Source organism: Lagopus leucura, unplaced genomic scaffold (genome assembly GCF_019238085.1).
Source record: "Lagopus leucura isolate 7727_CA_CO unplaced genomic scaffold, USGS_WTPT01 157-0_obj-0_obj, whole genome shotgun sequence".
NCBI lineage: Eukaryota > Metazoa > Chordata > Aves > Galliformes > Phasianidae > Lagopus > Lagopus leucura.
Genome location: NW_024962412.1, coordinates 31,285 through 43,682, shown reverse-complemented (window position 1 = coordinate 43,682; position 12,398 = coordinate 31,285). Strand labels below are relative to the sequence as shown.

At 50.9% G+C, this 12,398-nt stretch overlaps 2 protein-coding genes across 2 annotated transcripts in view; one reads left to right on the top strand and one right to left on the bottom strand.

The window, feature by feature from the left end:
• The window catches only part of HARS1 (histidyl-tRNA synthetase 1), a 5,756-nt gene extending 3,178 nt beyond the window's left edge, over nucleotides 1-2,578 (bottom strand). Inside the window, 7 exon segments of the mRNA XM_042890650.1 lie at nucleotides 1-23; nucleotides 343-441; nucleotides 638-745; nucleotides 864-989; nucleotides 1,723-1,818; nucleotides 2,199-2,318; nucleotides 2,399-2,578. The exon segment at nucleotides 1-23 is cut by the window's left edge and continues 4 nt beyond it. Of these exon segments, the coding sequence (XP_042746584.1) occupies nucleotides 1-23; nucleotides 343-441; nucleotides 638-745; nucleotides 864-989; nucleotides 1,723-1,818; nucleotides 2,199-2,318; nucleotides 2,399-2,563 (737 nt within the window). The 5' untranslated portion in view covers nucleotides 2,564-2,578.
• A 131-nt stretch (nucleotides 2,579-2,709) lies between these two features.
• Nucleotides 2,710-12,398, top strand: ZMAT2 (zinc finger matrin-type 2). Its single transcript, XM_042890649.1, has 6 exons — nucleotides 2,710-2,817; nucleotides 5,499-5,592; nucleotides 6,150-6,273; nucleotides 7,580-7,653; nucleotides 9,945-10,090; nucleotides 11,587-12,398. Exons 1-6 carry the CDS (start codon nucleotides 2,800-2,802, stop codon nucleotides 11,728-11,730), a joined length of 600 nt encoding a protein of 199 aa, XP_042746583.1. The 5' UTR covers nucleotides 2,710-2,799; the 3' UTR covers nucleotides 11,731-12,398.

The following is a 12,398-nucleotide window of genomic DNA, read 5'->3' as shown; positions in this document are numbered from 1 at the left end:
CTCCTCACTTCCTCCCACGGCATCTAAGGTGAATAAAGAGCATCTGTCACTGCAGAACATTCGCATCAGACACAGTCTCCAGAGGCCCCTGTATCCAGCACATATGTTATAATGTAACATAATTGTCCGTGAGCAGTCCTTACTAATGATCTCTGTGTATCTCACACAGATTGTTAACTAAGATCAGTGAAAATGCCACGTCTTACTTTTTGCCATTGATATCAGCCCAGAATTTCTTTGTGTCCTTTACAATTACTAATGGCTTAATTATTATGATAGCGCCCTGCACCTGACATCCAACCCGAGACTGGAAGTGACCTGCTGTAAGAACACAGTGCTTACCTTGTCCAGCTTGTCCAGAGTAGAGCACATAGTTGAAAGTTTGCTCTCCGGGATGCCACAAATGGCAAACATGCCATTCAAAATTCGTCTGTCATTAACCTGGGGGTTGGAGAAGCATGCTTAGCTCAGAAAAGATGTTCTACTGCAATTTTCTCCTGCCCTTGTGCAAGGAGTGCTAGAAGCACAGCTGTTGGGAGTCTGCTTGCGTCCTTTGACTGGTGTCTCAATCCCACAGCACTCTAGAGCCAGGAAGTGAAGGCACAAACGTGTATAGAATACCTGGCTCTGGTCTCACCTTAATGAGAAAATCCCCAATCTGCAGCTCGCTCAGGATCTCATGCACTATCTTCAGGCACTCAGCATCAGGAATCATAGGGTCATACTGGCCGGCAATGTCAAAATCCTGAGGCCACAAGAAAAGGCAGAGATTCTGGCACAGCTGGGCAGCTGCTGAAGCCTGGCTCTCAGCTGTTCACCCATGCACTCTCCCCCCTCCCCTGGCCCAGGACCACAACACTCACGCACTGGTAGAACTCCCTGTAGCGGCCCCTGGTCATGGCCGGGTTGTCCCTCCTGTACACCTTTGCGATGTGGTAGCGCTTGATGTTGGTGATTTTGTTCATAGCCAAGTAGCGAGCGAAGGGCACCTGGGGGAGTGAAGAGTTAAGGATGGGAACGAGGAAGATCCTCTGAGGTGCAGATCCTCTGAGGTGCAGAAAGATAAACCTCAATCTCCCCATCTTCGTCTCACCTCCACAGCAGGTACAAACACTGGAAGCACAGCCTGGCTGAAGATGAGTACCACTATCATGAGAACACTGCGCTCCTGTAGCACAACTGCACTTGCTCCACAATCACAGCACATCAACACCTTGCCAACATAGAGTTCTACCAGTTCGTTTTGCTTTCCTAAGGTGTGACACAAAGAAAACACAACATATAGTGTTTCTATAGGTTTTTAGGCATGTTGTGGAGATGGAGAAGGCCCAGGATGGATGCCTGCTTTCTACGTGCAGCAAACACTGTTGCTTTCTCGGAACTATCGGAAAGGTGGCATGGCCTGGACAGGAGGGCACAGAGCTGGGCACTGTAACAAGGAAGCAGTATGACCAGCGGTGTGGAGCACACTGGATGAGCACAGACTAGGGATGAGAGAGTAGCTTTGCTGCAGATACCAGACTGATTGGAAGGATGTTCACTGGTTCTAGTGGGAAGGAGCTTTTAGCCATCTTGATGGGAAAAAGTTAGGATCTGCAGACAGGTCAGGACATGGATGATGTACCTAATGTCTTTAAACTAGGCAGAGGAGGCTGTAATCTCAGTTTGTCTCTGCTCCTGCCACCAAAGCTGCATATTCTGTGTGCAGTAAAGGCAGGATACGGTCAGGTCGTAGCGCAAGGCCAGCAGCTCTCCTCCTTGATCCTGCAGCTCATAGATGAGCCTCGAGTTGTCTCCATACTTCTCCATCAGCATTTCCTAGAGAGAAACGAGGTGACTGTCAGAGGAGGCAAGGCACTGTCAGACACAAAGCTTGCGGTCCCCAGCACAGATGACAAGTGGGGGAGTCAGTGACATTCGGTCAGTGACCTCTGAGCAGTTGACCCCAACCCAAAGCTCAGCTGTGAGTCGTCACTGAGGCAGGATGTTTATTTTTTGGTCTGCGAGGCCGAGGTGAGAGCAGCATGGCCTCCCCATCCCCCTGGAGACTCCCAACCCCTTGTATAAAGGACAGGATACAGGGTGAGGTGCCCCGGAAGAAGCGCATAGGACAGAAGGGCACCCCATTCCCACTGGGGAACCCCGGTGGACACCCCTCACCTCCCAGCGCACCCCGAACCGCGGCCCCAAGTCCTCACCCGCAGCTCCAGCACGGGGGTGTCGATGGCGGCCGCCCCGTGCCGTTTGAAGCACGACACCACGGTGCGGAAGAGCCGCTCTCGGAGCGCCATCTGCGAGGGGTGGTGGTCGCGGGTGCCCTGGGCGGGACGAAGAGCGGCCGCTGAGCGCCGGGACAGCCCCGAGCGCACCGCACGGCGCCGTGCCGTACCGCCCTTACCTTGGGCGTCTTCAGAACCGAACCATGCTCAGCACCGGTTGAACCCGCCGCCGCCCGCACCTGCCGGCAGAGGAGCCCGAACAGCAGCGGGCCAGGGGGCGCGCAGGGCCGGGGGAGCCGAAGCGGGCGCCGGGCGGCCGCGGCGACGGAGAGCGCCCGCAACATGGCCAAACCGGGACCATCGAGTTCCCACCGCGGGGCGAGACCAGAGCACCGCTGGAGGCGGGGCGCTCCGGCCGGACAGCCAATGGCAGGCGGCTGAGACCGGAAATGGCGGCCCGTCGCGCCGCTCTAGGTCGAAGCGCGGCGTACTCGTTGGTGTTTGGGCAGCCCTGCTTTGCTTTACGACACGAATTCGCACGGCGCGACAGTTCCCGTTTCCTCGTCGCCTGCAGCTCAACATGGCGTCGGGCAGCGGGGTGAGTGCCGCCGGCCGGGCCGCGCTCCCTCCTTCCAAGAGGCCGCGGACAGGGCCGCAGCGGGACCGGCCGCTCTGGAAGCGCGGAGGCTCAGAGCCCCGGCGCAGCTGGGCCGGGCTCGGGGCCTGCGGGCGGGCCGCGCGTCAGAGCCGTTCGGAGGGGCCGCAGCGGGGCCCTTCGCCTCCGCCGCTCCGCGTGCGGCCGCGGGACGTTCGGGAACCCCGAGAGGTTGAAGGGGGGGTGAGACCGACCTCCGTCTTCTCTTCTCGGGGCCCGGCCTGCCTCGCGAGAGCCCGTTCTTCTACTGAAGGATCGGACCTGCCCGGCGGTGTGCGGGCAGCCCCTCCCCGCTGTCGCCTCCCGTCCCGCCTCGCTGCTTTCCAGCCCCTCCGGGCTGTGAATGAAGGCCTGTCCTGCCGTGTGCTGAGGCGTCTGCCTGCTGCCTCTCTGCTTTGTTCCTGTGTGATGCGATTGCTGTGTGGGACTGTTGGTGGTGTGGCGGGGCAGCGAGGTCTTGCTGCCTTTGTGCACCTGCGGGATTTGGTGTTGGAAATAGGCTGATTGAGGCAAATAGTGCTGGTGTGACCTGACTGGAGAGCCAGGCTGGTTCAAACAGCTCCTCTAATACCCAGAATGGATCAGCACTGCAGGGCTGTGCTCTTCTGCTTCCTTGGTAAATCTTTTGTTTGCTTGAAGCCACTTGCTGAAAGGAAGCAATGTTGGCAGAGCAGATGGAGCAGAATGCTTGCAGAGGAATGAGGAGCTGATGTTTTGTTTTTAGCTGCTTAAGGTTATGACCCTGTTACTTGGAGCTGGGGCAGAGACTCCCATGCCCTTGCGTGGGCTTTGGCACCAATACTGGGTCAGTCATTTGGTGCCAGCATCCACAGTGAAAACGAGGCTGTGGGGCAGTTTTGTTTTTTCGTCATTACTTACTTGGGAAATACTCTTAGGAAAAGAGGTTGGCGTTGCAGCAATCCTTGCCTCCGTCAGAACAATTAAGAAAAAAGTTCTTTGGATAACTTCTATCCAAGATCTTGTCAGAGATCCCCAGCTCACAGCTGGGTTTGCTTTCTTTCGTTGCGCCGGCACTGGGGAGATGGTAAAAGACCCATGAACAGCAATTTCCCTTTTATTACAACAGGAGAGTAGAGCAGCCAGTTGTCTCCTCTCGGGGCTCTGGGAGGCTATGATTTGTGATAATGTGCTGCTATGCAGGAGAATCTAGGTTCTGGAAAATACCCCAAAACATTAATTTGCACTCTGTGATATTTTCTTGTCTTTTGCTCAGGGTGGTTAATAAAACCTGTTATGACATGCTTAAAGTGCTTTAGAAGCTCTGGGAATAAATGAGAATTTTTCTATGCTTCCCTAAGGTACTTTCGTTCTTATCAGTAGTTGTTCACTCCATTTGAAGGATTGCCAGAGGAGAAACCATTAAATGACTGCTGCTGCTGCTGCTATAGCTTCAAATGGGATTTATTTTCTTTGGATTGTGATTGGGTTCTTGATTTGGCTGAGCAGAGAGGTGGTGGGTGGGTGTGGGTCCTCTTTTCCCGGAGGTGGTTTAAAATACATCCGTACTTTTTTCTTTTCAATATGAAACTGAGAGCCTCTCGCTGCAGTTCCGAGTGAGATGCAGCTTTCCAGCTGTATGGGAGAGAGCTTCTCAGGAGGGCAGAGCAGTGTGTGAGCTGTAAGCTCTGACCGTTGCCAGGTGTGGTGGCTGTGGCCCTCGCTGCCTGCTGGGCAGTCGCTGGGGAGGTGCTGTGCTGTGCCAGGTTGGTGTGTAAATAGAAGAAAGCAGCCAGTCGCTGCTGCCCTCAGCAGTGGTGTCTGTTCTTCTGGGTGTGGGGGATTTTTACCCTGGTCCTCTTATTAATCTGGTGCCAGCTTTACCCGAATTCTGCCTCTCTTCACGCAGTTTACTCTGTCATTCCCAGTTTAAAGTGCTTCCAGGGGCTGATGGAGGGCCGGGCTGCCTTCAGGATGTTACTTCCCTTCCCTGATTGACTTAAATGGGGAGTTAAAGGAGTGGGGCAGCTCGCTGTGTGTTTCACAGTAACCTTTCCTAATATTTCCATGTCCCACTTTGACTTTTGGAGCGTTCAGAGATTTTTCTGTTCTGCTCCCATGCATGTCTCAGTTTAAAAAAAACTCAAACTGGTTCCTGTGATTCAGTAGAAAATTCAGTGCTTTGGTTCCCGTGACAGGTAAATGTATTGCTGATATCTTTGAGAGCAGGGAGCATCCTTCTGCTGTGCTTCTGTGTCTTCCTCGCCTGGTGTTTGTAACTGAGGTGCAATCTTTGGAGGCAGTGTGTGCAATCTGCTCACGACTGCCTCGTGTTCATCAGGTGGTGCCTGTGCAGTTTTGGGTCTGACAGTTTCGGTGCTCTTTGTGCCTGTTTTTCAGAAGGAGGGGCTGGGTGACCATCTTGGGAACTACTGAAATAAATTCAGTACTTTGTTCAGTTCTAAGAAATCCTTCTACAAGTAGATATAGGATGCTCAGTGTTATCCTGTTACTCCCTGGATATGAAAACAAAGGACGTGGGAATGCAGTGCAGTGCCCCTGAGTCACTGCAGTGGCCTTACAGGGCAAGCAGTTCCCTGCCTTTCCTTCCCCTTGGAGCTAATCAGACTGCAGGGTAATGCTAATGCACTTGGTTTCTTTCTCAGACTAAGAACTTGGACTTCCGCCGAAAGTGGGACAAGGATGAATATGAGAAACTTGCAGAGAAGCGGCTCACGGAGGAGAGAGAAAAGAAAGATGGTGAGTAGTGCAGTGTGCTGACTGCAGGCGAGCTGTGCTCTTGGGCAGTGAGTCACCCAAACCCTCTTGGGAGGGATGGAGCAGCTAGGAACGAAATCCCAGAGGGAAACAGAAGCAATTCAAGGCTGGTTTGCTCCAATCCTTTTATTCCTTTGCTAGCCATTGATTTTTTATTTTTTTTTTCCCTGGCAAAAATAATTACTGAAAATCTCTGTCTCTGTTGGCCTATTCTTTTGTGGAGGGAGAGGAATAATCAGCCCCTGGAAACAGGGAGACCTCAAGAGCGACCCAAGTCAGAGCTGGAGATGCTTCCCAGATCTGCCTGTTTCTTCTAACAGTCTTAATTTTTGCTTACCTAATGAGGTGGTGTCCTTTACTGACCTCAGAAGCAAAAACCAAGCAAACAACAAAGTGAACAAAAACTCGAGTGCAATTTCTGCACAAATCACATGGTTCCTGGGTTTCTGGCAGACTCCTTTGTCAAGGGCAGCATGAAATCCAGCAGGGCAAGCTTGACCTTTTCTCATAGATGCCTGAGACTTTTGCTTATGTTTTAGGCAAACCAGCCCAGCCTGTCAAAAGGGAACTTCTGCGGCACCGGGACTACAAGGTGGACCTGGAATCGAAGCTGGGGAAAACCATTGTCATTACCAAAACTACCCCTCAGTCAGAGATGGGAGGGTAAGTGCTGCCCTTTTTGTTGGAACCTGAGTCGTGTTGATAACGCTGGAGCCGGTGATAAAGCTGTGAGCCCTTACGGAGTGCTGGTGGGTATTTTCCCCCCGTGTTTGAGCCTGGTGAGATAGTACTGCACTGCACTGTACCTAAACCTTGTCTTCAGGATGATGTGTGGAACAGGCACAGCAAACTGAGCCACTTCCAGTCTTATGGCTTGAGATCAGTGTTGCTTTGCCCTCTTGTAGAAACAGCTGAGGTAGATCTCTGCTTCCCACCTGGGTTTTGTTAGTCAGGAGAGCTGCCTGCACTGAGGCATGAGGCCAGGGGAGTGGGAGAAAGAGAGATCCTGACAGCAGTTCTGAGGAGTGGCATCTGGTTGCTGTGTGTGTGGATCATAGAATCGTGGAATCATTTCAGTTGCAGGGGACCTTTAAAGGTTATTTTGTCCTACTCCCCTGCAAAAAATAGGGACATGTTTGGCCAAAGGCTGAAAGGGTTCTTAGCTTACCCTAAGCCATCCAGATGCTGAAGAGCATTGCATTAAATTGGTGCCTTTTGAAGAGTATGCCTGTTGGTGCCTCACTGTTGTAGCTTAGTAGTCAGTAGTGCCAGGGACAGCACCAGACAGCCCTGAACAGTAGCCAGAGATAGAAATGCCAGCTGTGCCAAAGCTGTTAAGATGGGTGGAAAGCAGGGAGCTGCTCCTGCGAGGTGACAGGTGTGAGAAGACTTGCCTTGTGAGAGCCTACAGCAGGCTGCAGTGAGAATCCAAGGGGAATCCTGGGCTGTGTGGCCTGTCCTGCTGTGGAGGAAGGCAGCTGAGCACTGGGATGTTACAGAGACCATTCCACCTTGTTCTTTGCAACTGGAAGGGCAAGCAGCCATGGCCATCACTGTTATGATTCAGCCCTTTTTGGTTTATATCATCTCTTGGAGTGGCATCAACGTCAGGGCTGGTAACTGCAGCGTTGCCTTAGGTTGCTCTGTCAGTCTGGGCTATGGCCTTGCACGTCTTTTCCCTGAGGTAACTCCCCTCTCAGCATGGATAGAGTCGTGTCCTGAACAAAGGCCTGATCTTTCAGGGTATCTGAGATCAGATGATGCAGTTGCTGGGATTGTGCTTGTTTCAGTTGCTCCAATGAGGACTTTGGGTGTTGTGGCATTGGATTGGTTTGAATTCAGCAGTCTGAGTTAGACCTAGGAGGTCCAAATAACATGGAGATTTTGCATTTTAGGTCATTTCAAATAGTGAGGTCTGTCTCATGCTTTGGAGTTAATGTTGGTTTTTTTTCTCCCCCTCTCCTGCTAGGTATTACTGTAATGTCTGTGACTGCGTGGTGAAAGACTCCATTAACTTCTTGGATCACATCAATGGCAAAAAACGTAAGGACAATTATTCTGCATTGTTGGACAACCCTGTAGGCTGTCCCCTTCATGCATCACCAGTTTCTGAGTGCTGAACATTCACACGTAGATCAAAATGTGCTTTGGTGATTGGGGTGTAGGCAGAGTTTACTCTTTAGAGCTGTGGAGATGTGGTCTTCATCTCATGGCAAGTTCTCCAGGCTGATGGGCCGTTTGTGTGGAATAAACCCAGAAGAAATAATGAGTCTGGTTAGATGGAATTATTTTTTCCACTCAGTGTCTGCACTGCACGAAGTTCAGAGTCAGCAAATCATGATGTCTGCTCTGAGAATATGGAGAGAGGTTTTTGTTTTTTAATAGCATTGAAGCATAAATAAATTCTTAGAGAAGTGAAAAGTATGGACCTCTCACCAATCTGATTTCTTTCACTAGCCTATGCTTGGATCATAAGCTTCCTTTTTGTAGAATATGAGTGTGAAGCTCAGGTCCAGCTGGTCTCTGAGCTGCAGGGCACGAATCAGGATGCACAGGGGTGGAAGATGTGGTTTGCTCAAGTATGGCAGAATCAGAAGGTGGGAAAGGATGAGCCCCGAGTTGCTGTGTGATGCAGCTGGTGTCGCTGTCCTGTGCAGCTGTCCAGATGTGATCACACAAAGGTAGGCTTTCCAGAGAGCATATATATATATATATATATACATATGGTAAAAGCCACACAGATTCATGCTTCTTCCCTGTTGTTGAGATCATGGAGTTAACTTAGCCAAAGAGAACTGGGAACTCTTTTTCTCTTGCCAGTTTCTCTGCTGTGTTTTACTTGAATAAGAGGACAGTGTGGAATGCAGTCAAAACAGGACTTCATTGAACTGACCCACATCGCAGAGGCAGTATTGCTTCTACTTGGCACATTCAGGGAGTGGGGAAAGTAAAGGAGCAACAGGACAAAATTACATGCTCTTGGCATGCTGTTCTGCTCCTAAAGGTGATTTTGAGTCTCTGTGTAAGTCACCAAATGACTCTTTTTCAAAAAGATGGTGATGTATGTGATGCAGACCCGTCCAGCCTCTTGTACAAAGGAATACTCAGCTTCCCTTTCTTTAGTGGGAGGCTGCTCCTTGAGGTCAGAACATTTTAGAAATGGGGAGGCTTTAAAGAAGAGCTGAGGGCGAATTTTCTGTAGCTTGTGGCTGGAAATCCATTGCACTGAGGCCAGGTACTTTTATGGGAATGGGAGGATGACAAAGAAGCACTTTGATGATGAGAGGTCTGTAAGTCTGTCTGAGAGAATCTGTAAGCCTGTCTTTGTGCAAGGTCCTGAGATGAAGGCTTGAGCTCAGGTTGGAAGGTGGCGTAGCTCTTTGTACAATGCAAGTGAGTTTGGGAGCAATGGGATCCACTGACTGAAATCTGATTGTTCTACCAGCACTCGTGGTAGTTCATAGTGCACAGCTTGAGCTTTCTAGTGCTGCAATGTTGGGACAGAGCTGTGCATGGCTGCCAATGTCAGCAGGCTGTTTGGATCCACCAGGAAGGTGGGCTGCAGACAAAGCTGAGGATGATTCTTTCCCACTGGGCTCATTCACCAGTGGGAACCTGCACTAAAAAGACACTGAATTAAAGGCCTTTCTTAATATTTCATTGCTTTGCTTCAGCTGGAAACATCCCATGTACTCAGGGTCTCTTATTGCGAGCTGCTTCCTTAGCTTCTCCCACAGCCAAAGGAAGCCAGCTTGCTGGTTTTATTCTGAACCATTGTTCAATGCTCCAGTCCTTATTTCCCTGGTCCAAGATAAAAACTTCCAGAAGTATCAGAACACCAGCACAGTCAGGAGCTCCCTAATATGGAACCTTAAAATAAAAGGTTGCATCTTCCTCCTTGGTACAAGCAATACAGGGATCACTGTAGTCACTGACTTGTCTGGGTTCTGGCGCACCCCTAAATCCCACCTCATCTCTGCCATGAGAAATCCCAATGCACACAGTGTGAGCCAAAGGAAGGCAGGAAGTGTGTGCCTTTAGGGAGGAGGGGGAGAGGGCACTGCTGTGTCGGAGCCTCCAGGCTGGATCTGAGTTACCTGGTGTGTCCTTAGGGGAGGATGGAGCTGGGAGGTGGCTGCCCTGGCGGCTGGGCACTGTGCAGTGCTGTGCTGATCTCTGTTGCACGAGAACGTGAGGACAAAGCTGCTCCCTGTGCTTTCAGTGGCAGCGGGGTGCTGTGCTGAGATAGCTGGACTGGGAGCAAGGAGGGGTGCTGTGTGCAGACCTTGAGAGGCTAAGGATGTTGCTGAACATGGCTGGCTGTGTTCCTCCAGACCAGAGAAACCTGGGCATGTCCATGCGGGTGGAGCGCTCCACACTGGACCAGGTGAAGAAGCGCTTTGAGGTGAACAAGAAGAAGATGGAGGAGAAGCAGAAGGACTATGACTTCGAGGAGAGGATGAAGGAACTCCGTGAGGAGGTGAGTGTGGGCAACAGCTGGCAAAGCAGAACCCCTGAGGAGAGCAGCCCTGGCTCCTTATCCTGTTTAGCAGAGACCTTGTGCTCGATGGTGTGGGCTTCTTAGCTGCTGCTCTGAGTGGGTCTGTTTCCTTGCTGCTTCTTTTCTTAAAAATAATAGCTGTTGTGGTCCCTGGAAATCCTTTTTTCTTCTTTATGCACGAGGCTCCTTACTTCTGATAACTTGAAGTTTCTACTAGGAATACTGCAGCCCTGACAGTACACCTTCTTTGTGTCCCGTTACTTGTATTTGCATTTACGTGCTCTGATAGACAGACCAGAATACTTGTCCCTGGCCTTTGTGAGGTGTGCCGTGGTTCTGGGGATTGCTGATTCCTTCTCCATGTGGCACACTGCTTTTGTGTGGCCTCCCCAAGTGAAACAGGGCTTTGTGTGCTGTGGGATGTGTGTGGAAGCAATGAAGGGCATCAGATTCCCCTCAAACCTCGGCTTAAGTGCCAGTTCACTGAAATGAAGATCAAGTTTATTATCTGAGGAACAACTGACAGAGTTCTGACAGTTAAGGAGCTTCTCTGCATGCTTCCCCTTCATCAGCAGTCATGAAAACCAGATGTGCTGCATGTCTGAGTCTCCCTGCTGAAGCTCCCAGCTTTGCTTTGCAATGTGCAAGCCCTGATGTTTGGTACTTGTGCTCTGTCCTGAAGCAGGCCTTGGTGCTGCTGAGCCTGCTCGGTCTGGGGGAGGCAGGAGACAGTGCCTTAGCATGCAGTGGGTAGAAAAGCTGTTGCCAGTCTATGCATGACAACAAAGAAATCATCATCAGCAGCTTTTGGTGCTGTTTTCTCCAGGGCCTGGCTGTCCTCAATAGCTGCAGAGCGGTGGATGGTGATGGGAATGGCAGGATGAGTTGCTAAGCTGGGAGCTGGAGCCATACTTGTGTGTCGCCCAGCACCAGCCTGGCCCCATTCCAGGGCTTGTGATCCTTACAGAGCAAAGCACTTTGATTAGTGCCCTGCAAGCTCTTCGATGCCAAAACCCCCAAAGCCACTCAGAGCTCAACTTCTGTTCCAGTGAGCAGCTGTCACTCTGCCACACTGACAGCCAGCAGGCAGTGGCATTCAACATCACGGCCCTCGAGTGATGAAAATGCCTTTTGCTTTACGAGCAGCCCCTTCTCACCTTCTCAGTGTTGATGCCAGGTGAAACCTCTGCCATTTGCTTGGAAGTGAGAGCTGATGATTTCATGGTGCTTCGCTTTGGCTGCATCCTCTGTGTGCGACTTCCCTCCTGGGGTGGAAGTGGGTGGTCTGTAGGCAGTGGGAAACCTCCTGGGAGGCTGCAGGACAAGATTTCTGCTGGCTGTTTTATTTCTTCAGATGCAATTTGGGTTATGCTGGTAGGACTTGGATTTTGAGTTAACCGTGCAGTGCCTGGTGTCTTAAAGCTTACCTAGCTCAGGAAGGTCAGATTATTTTGCTGTGCTCTTCCTTGCTGCAGGAGGAAAAGGCCAAAGCCTACAAGAAGGAGAAGCAGAGAGAAAAGAAAAGGAGGGCAGAGGAAGATCTGACTTTTGAAGAGGATGATGAAATGGCAGCTGTGATGGGCTTCTCCGGTTTCGGCTCAACCAAAAAGAATCACTGAGAAGCTCTGGACTCTGTTCTTTGTTGAAGCAGATTGTTTTTACCCAGGGGACTTTGGATAATTCTTTTAAGACTTGACTGAGGACTCGTATGTAAATCTCCCAGTAGAAGTTGGCCAGAGGAGTTGAAAAGCAATTCCGTGCTCTACCTGTGCTGCAGAACAAACTCCACCTGCCTTTAGCTTCCCGTCTCCTTCTGTGTCCTAGATCTGGCTGCTCATCAGTGCTCTTCAGCCTTGTGTGTGCGGGGAACCGTTCTGCTGGGTACAGTTTTGTGTCAATAAAGCGCAGCAGTTCTGTACAGATGGCATTGTTCAGAATTCTTTCAGTTGTCAGCTGCCCATCACTGTTGCGAGGTCGTGAGGTGCAGAGCGGCGCTCGGTTTCTTTTTGGATCACAAAATTGAAGGAATTGTGCCACGGTGAGCAGTGCTGCTCTGTACAGCCTGAACCTTTTGGCTTGTGCTAAGCAGAGCTGGGGGCTGCATGGAGTCCGGGTTACCGATGTATTTTATCTGTGAGGGGTACCCCCCTGGTTTTCTTTGTGTTTTGTGCCATAACTTTGATATCTTTAATCCAGGGGAGAAGCTCCTCCCCGGGGCTGATCTAGGATAGAGAACATGAACAGCGTGTGCGATTTGCCCAGAATAAAAGGATCGTTTTAATTGGCC

Bases quoted from the DNA above. Each gene is read 5' to 3' on its own strand.
- ZMAT2 (XM_042890649.1), top strand. The intron at 5,593-6,149 runs GTGAGTAGTGCA...CTTATGTTTTAG, and splicing joins GGAGAGAGAAAAGAAAGATG to GCAAACCAGCCCAGCCTGTC. The intron at 7,654-9,944 runs GTAAGGACAATT...GTGTTCCTCCAG, and splicing joins TCACATCAATGGCAAAAAAC to ACCAGAGAAACCTGGGCATG.